Source organism: Lactuca virosa, chromosome 9 (assembly GCF_052849685.1).
Source record: "Lactuca virosa cultivar CGN04683 chromosome 9, Lactuca_virosa_CGN04683_v6, whole genome shotgun sequence".
NCBI classification, from domain to species: Eukaryota; Viridiplantae; Streptophyta; class Magnoliopsida; order Asterales; family Asteraceae; genus Lactuca; species Lactuca virosa.
Genome location: NC_136434.1, coordinates 60,324,004 through 60,330,965, shown reverse-complemented (window position 1 = coordinate 60,330,965; position 6,962 = coordinate 60,324,004). Strand labels below are relative to the sequence as shown.

General features: G+C 31.9%; 1 protein-coding gene across 1 annotated transcript; it reads left to right on the top strand.

Annotated features, from left to right (window-relative positions):
* Positions 1 to 2,496: 2,496 nt before the first annotated feature.
* LOC145138857 (aspartic proteinase 36-like) lies at positions 2,497 to 5,828 on the top strand. Its single transcript, XM_079072872.1, has 11 exons — positions 2,497 to 2,786; positions 2,924 to 3,159; positions 3,260 to 3,389; positions 3,482 to 3,729; positions 3,820 to 4,044; positions 4,502 to 4,664; positions 4,759 to 4,832; positions 4,911 to 5,001; positions 5,074 to 5,149; positions 5,236 to 5,307; positions 5,398 to 5,828. Exons 2-11 carry the CDS (start codon positions 2,948 to 2,950, stop codon positions 5,544 to 5,546), a joined length of 1,440 nt encoding a protein of 479 aa, XP_078928998.1. The 5' UTR covers positions 2,497 to 2,786; positions 2,924 to 2,947; the 3' UTR covers positions 5,547 to 5,828.
* Positions 5,829 to 6,962: the final 1,134 nt, after the last annotated feature.

Below are 6,962 nucleotides of genomic sequence, written 5' to 3'. Positions count from 1 at the left end.
TTGAACTCAAATTCTCCATGCGAATGCTCCAAATGCTCAAGTCACATTTAACGTTTCACTTCTACTGTTTTCAAGTATAGATCAATCACCTGAGAAGGCAAATCATGAATGTCCACTGATTGTGTATCTTCTTTGTTAATTAGATGAACACATCCCTTTAGCTCCTAAATCTAACAAAAAATATTCTCATGCAAAATGATTGAAATGGATTCAAGAATGTTATTAATGCATGATGTGTTGATACAAACATGTTTGTTATAAATATTATCCTCTCAATAATTGTAATTATAAATTATCTTCTCTACCACCTTCATAAATAAATCCTAGATCACACCCTTAATGGGATACCTTATATACCAAGTCGCACATGTGTCTCCTTTGGAACAAAGGTCCGTGGCCACATAACCAATTGAAGAAAGAGTGATTGGACACCATTGTTTTCATGGAATTTCTTACGTATAGTAGTTAAACCAAAAACCATTAAAATTTGCATCCCTCCAATGTAATTAATTGACACCTTATTGAATCCTTCATTTCTATAATCTGCACACAAATTAGACATAAAAGATAGTTCCTTGGCATTTTCAGAGACCAAATAAAAAAGGTGACATATGAAATAACACCATTATTGGGTTTTCTATGCATTTAAACACAAGATTATGTGCAACGAAAACAAAACAATAATCATATATGTTCATGCACCCTAATGCTCTAATTTTAATGTTATTACTACTACCTTACTAAAACATAAATAAGGAAGAATTACATACCTATTTTGATGTCATTGATCTCCATTCTTGAAATCTTGTCCTTATCAATGTTGCTTGGATGAAAGGACCCAAACCAGGATCCATCCAATGGTATCACACCCAAGACACCAAAAAGAGAATCAAAAGATCACTAGTAAGAGGATCAAATTTCTACAAACCCTAATGAGGGTTAAGAATTTCGTTCAAAAAAGAGGAAGAATGGAATTGGCTAAAAATCAAGTTACGGAGCAAGGAAGAATGAAATCCTTAGCACCCTATTTATAGCCTTAGATCCCCATCCAAGTTTCATCTCCCCTCCTAAATGGGATGGAGGATTTTGAAATTCACCTTCCATCCCAAGTATAATGGAGTGAATTTCGAAATTTCCTTTATCCTTAAGAGTGCTGAAACATTCCAATTAGTCAATATTTTAACTAATTAATATTCAACCTTTTGAATTAATTAATTTCCAATTAAAAAATAGTTTCTAATTAATTTATTAAACATAATAAACTAATTTTTCTCCTTAATTCCTTTTCTTTTAATTCCTCAAATGGGTCATGAAGGAACCCAAAACGACCATGTTATTATTAAAAATATTACCAATAGTTAATGACTTTGTACACTCTTTCCAAAACCACAAACTCTCAATTCAACCCTATTTGATTCTCATCAATTATTAAGTGAAGGTTTTCATATTTCCCACGATTCCCGGCACTATATTAGCATGAAATTTTGGACATATATTAGCATCTTACGTCCTTATTATAATAGTATATTGATTAACATTATTTGCCTCTCCTTCCGGCCTGGATTATTGCTTCATGTTTCGGTTAAACCTTGCTAGCAAAGCAAAATATTATAGTTCCATGCCCACAAAGAATACAAGTTTTGGATAAGCATGTCCACCTTCTCGATCTTAAGAAATCAGACAAATCTAAACATCTTCAAGTGTTTGGGTCTCTTGAACATCCAAAATTGTGCCAAACTTTTCACATAATCACAAGAAAATTTTATAACGTAAAAAGTATATGAGGTCTCAAATGATCAAATGAGGTTTCCCCTAGTCCTCTCCTTTTTCCATTGTTTACTTTTCTTCGATCAACGTAATTTCTCACGGACCATCCCTCGATCATCGCAAATCATAATGAACCATTGTAACAGTAACTTCATAATAGCAAAATTTGAAATCAAATTACTCGCAGACAAAACTGTTGACAACAACGTTCAGATAAAAGCAATAATCTCACCCACCACAATAACCAAGAAATCCAAGCACTCCATATTGATCACTCTCGATGAACACCCCCACATCCCATCTTGAATTCCAATAACCCTAGTTGACAGTAAGAAAATCCACGAAGAGAGAAACTCGTTTGCGTCTAAGTGATTCTATGATTGAATAATTCGAATCAAAATAGGAAAGGGAATACATTTATTTTAAAAATCAGTTTTCTATGAACAACTTCCATGTTATGCATTAATGTAGATTTTTTACCCATTTATATTAATGAAGTGGATTTCTTTTATGTACTCGTTTTTTTCACTTTGTTTTTGTTATCAATTTATACAATAAAAATGGAGATAAAAGCGTACTAAAAATATTTATAAAAGCTTTATAGCAAATCAAGACATGATCGTACAAAATTGATAGAAAATCATTTGATTTTTATTATATATAAGATCACCTTTCAAATGTGATTATTTTCATCATAATTATAAAGAACTCAAAATAGTATATTACACATTCTCTCTCTCCTAATTAAGTTAGGATCCAAACATCCTCCTTAAATAAAATTCACGAGGTAGGAGTGTTCAAGATAACTTGATACCTCGAGCGACTAAATATAGCAAAAATGGAGAAAAAGGAAGAGGTGGAGGAGGCGAAGAGGACGACTCCACGCCACTTAGCACCACCCTATATCGCAACAAACGTGAATAAAGTTTTTCTTATGTAATCCATCGTAACTCCTAGTGAAAAAGTCTTCATCTCTTTCATCCATTGCTCTATTTTTGGCTTTTTACATCACAACCGAGGTGGGTTTCTTCGTTCTTTAATTCTTTGCTTCAATCCAACTACTATTGCTTTCCTATAATTACAGGCTATAAATACATACGATTGTAATCGGTTCGTATAGTTTTTCAATTGCAAGAAACCCTTTTGAAACTTACAGAAATCAGTCTGCTTGAATTTTCCGATGGATCGGAATTTCGTAATTAGGGTTCTTGTTCTTGTCATACATTTGGGGGTTTGGGTATCAGCAAATGTCGTTTTTCAGGTCCAGCACAAGTTTACCGGCAACAGAAGGTCTATAACTGCTTACAAAGCTCATGATACCTACCGTCACCGGAGAATCCTCTCCGCCACTGACCTCCCTCTGGGTGGCAACGGCAGCCCCTCCGCCGCCGCGTAATTCCTCTATCTATCTCTACATTTATATGGAATTAAGCATTATTTTAAAGACAGTTTTTTTTTTCTTAATTATTAAATGTTTGTACGATTTTTATAGGCTATATTTCACGGAAATTCAAATCGGAACTCCACCACAGAAATATCATGTGCAAGTCGATACTGGAAGTGACCTCTTATGGATAAACTGTATCGGATGTCAAAATTGTCCCCAAAAAAGTGACCTTGGAGTATGTTAATTTTATTCAAAATCTTGGCAAAAACCGTTGAAATTTTATCGATTTCATTCATTAAAAATTTTATTTTTTTGTTTTATATACAGATTGAACTTGCATTTTATGATCCAATGTCCTCCACAAGCTCCCAAATGATTACTTGCGATCAAGATTTTTGCACAACGACCCTCGATGCCTCTAACAAAGCTTGTATTATTGGAATGCAATGTTCATATCTTGTTAGATATGGTGATGGGAGCTCAACAAAAGGGTATTTTGTTAGAGATAATGTGAAGCTCGATAGGGTTTCGGGGAACCTTCAAACCGCATCCATGAATGGAAGCATTACTTTTGGGTGAGTTATCTGCAATTTTTGTCCCATTGACATCAGTCTCTATAACTTTTTATAAATGGAAAAATTAACAATTTATTTTATTGAAAATAGGTGTGGGGCCCGACATTTTGGGGGACTAGGCTTATCCCAACAAGCACTAGATGGGATTCTAGGGTTTGGTCAAGCAAATTCTTCGATAATTTCGCAGCTTGCTTTGGCTAAAAAGGTAAAAAAGACATTTTCGCATTGTTTGGCTAGTTCTAAAGGAGGTGGGATTTTTGCTATTGGAGAAGTGGTGTATCCGAAAGTGAAAACAACACCGATTTTACCCAATGAGTAAGAAATAATTTTTACGTTATAGTTTTTTATTTGCTAACGTAGCTTCGTCTCTTTTTTTATAGACAGTCAAAACTTTATACACTATTACGGCGGAATCTGACGGATCTGGAATTCAAGATTCCATTCCATGGATGGAATTCAATTCCGTCAGATTCCTTCAAATTCTCATGTTTGATTGATTTCACCGTTCCTAGGGGTGGGTCTAAGGAATTCAATTCCTTTTTATGTAAAAGACCAAAATAACCTCATTATATATATATTGAAATAAATAAAAATAAAAAGGGTAAAAAATCTAAAAGCTATTCAATTTAATATTGAATTCCACTCCATTTATTGCCAACCAAACATGTAACAATTTATCCTTTGACAGATTTCAATGTTTCCAAAAAGATTCCTTACATCACTTTCAAACGTATATTTATTATTACTTACACATATTATTTTTACATTTTAGGATACATTATAATATTGAATTGAAGGCAATTGAGGTGGGTGATGATTTCATCCAACTTCCAACAAATATATTCAACACACCTTCCAAACGAGGAACAATAATTGATAGTGGAACAACCTTGGCTTATTTTCCTCATGTCATTTACACCCAACTAATGCAAAAGGTTTCTCAAATATTTCAACTTTATTCCTTCCATTTTTACTTTTTTTTTTTTATAGAAAATCAATCATAACTTATTGTTTCTTTTTTTAATCTAGATTATGGCCACACAAACAAATAGAGTGCCTCATACAATTGATCATCAGTTCAAGTGTTACAGAAACCCCGGAAAGTGAGGTTTCTTTTATAAAAGATTATTCGAGTTATGAAATATGTAACTTTTTTTTTTTTTTTTTTTAATTTATGATAGTGTTGATGATGTGTTTCCAATGGTCACATTTCACTTTGCAAATTCACTTCCGTTGAAAGTTTATCCCCATCAATATCTTTTCCAAATTCAGGTATAAAAATCTAGTGTTTAATTCTAGTAACTATCATTGTTTTATAATTAAATTTATTGTATTTATTTTCAGTCTAAAGATTGGTGCATTGGTTTTTTGAGCAACGGGTTGCAGCCAAAGGAAGGAAAAGATTTGACCTTGTTGGGAGGTTAGTCTATAAAATTTTATAAAATTATGACAAATCTTTTAAACTTTTTAATTAATCATTGTTAATATTATTATTTTTTTGGGCAGATCTTGTATTAACAGACAGGTTGGTTACGTATAACATGGAAGATCAAACTATCGGATGGATTGAATATGATTGTATGTATACGTTGCTCTCTTTTTTTTTTAAATTCAGATTTAAGCTTGTTCAGGGGTATTATCGTAATTTGGCTTTTTTGGGTGTTTCAGGCTCATCGAGCATCAAAGTGAAAGATGAAGAGACGGGGAGGGTGTACCAGGTTGGGTCCCATGATATTACACCATCGTCCGGTTGTAAACATGAGTGGTTTATTGTGTGGTTGGTGTTTATAATAGCTACTAAAATAGTTGTGTATTAGAAACCATTGACCATAGTTGTAACCATGGTCAATGGTTGTGTTTAATAAGAGGGTGTTTGGCATAGCTTTTAAAGTGACTTTTCACTTTTATCTTTTTCTAAAAGTCAAAAAGTTGTTTGGTAATAGTGACTTTTCCAACATTTACAATAGAGGAAATGACGTCTTTTTGAAAAGTCACGTAATCGTGACTTTTCCAACTTTTACAAAAAGGACTTTTTGCCTTTCAAAAGCTAAGTCAAACACCCTCTAAATAAAGTATAAAGTATAAAGTATGTTTTAATATACATGCATTCCCCTATTGCTCTTGCTCATGATGATATTTTGAATTTTAAGGAAAAGTGGTAAATTTGGGAAGGAATATTGGTGGTATTAATGAAATTACCATGTAAAAACAGTATAAAAGATTTTAAATTTCAAACATAAGAATTAAAGGTTGTAACTACTAATGTCAAAATGAAAAATGATCTTGTTAAATGTTAACCGGATGGAAATAGGTAGGGTTGTGTTTTTTTGACCTCATCTAAATGATTTTTAGTTTTTATGAATAAGCAATTTATTAAATATGATGTGGAAATCATAATATTACAATGATAGTTTTTTTTTTTTTTTTGTTAGAGAAATTTATAGGGAAAATAACTTAAAATGGCAATCACTGATCTGGAGTTTGCTCTTTAGGTTACTAAATTTTTAATCGTATTTAATAAGCAAACCAACTTTTTATTTTAATTTTAAAATACCAACAATTATGATTTTTATCGATTAAAATGACAACAAACACCATCATTACCCTTGTCATATCTAACTAATAGCCTATTTTAGTCGTTTTTCTCAAACCATTAACTTCAACTACATCAATTTTTATCAATTAAAATGGCAAGGTCACAAAGCAATATGACGTTGCTAATGGTTATTGGTTGTGGTTTGAAAAAAATGATTACACGAGGCTTTTAGTTAGATGTTGCAAGAGCAGTATCCGTTGTCATTTTAATCGATAAAAATCATAATAGCTGGTATTTTAAAACCAAAATAAAAAGTTGGTTTCCTTATTGGATACAAATAAAAGTTTAGTGACCTAAAAACAATTTTTTCGTTATTGATTGCCATATTAAGTCAATTTATAAGGTTATATGTAATACATATATTCGATCTATTTGACCTGTTTTCTTTTAATTAAAATTTATATATCACCTTCCAAAAATAAATCTAAATTAGCTTGTTTACTTTAATATTCATTTAAATTGTTACATACGCAACCCAAACAGCTATGTATGGTTTGTCATTATATTTTTTTAGGTTTACCCTAAATGTGTGATAGTACAGTCAGTTGTACTATCATATCTATGTCATCAATACATGAATCATAGATACGTTTTATGTGTTTTGTGTTAGGTATGTTTTCTTGTTTTGTCTGTGACG

Bases quoted from the DNA above. Each gene is read 5' to 3' on its own strand.
- LOC145138857 (XM_079072872.1), top strand. From the start codon at position 2,948: ATGGATCGGAATTTCGTAATTAGGGTTCTTGTTCTTGTCATACATTTG. The intron at 3,160-3,259 runs GTAATTCCTCTA...CGATTTTTATAG, and splicing joins GGCAGCCCCTCCGCCGCCGC to GCTATATTTCACGGAAATTC. The intron at 5,150-5,235 runs GTTAGTCTATAA...TTTTTTGGGCAG, and splicing joins AGATTTGACCTTGTTGGGAG to ATCTTGTATTAACAGACAGG.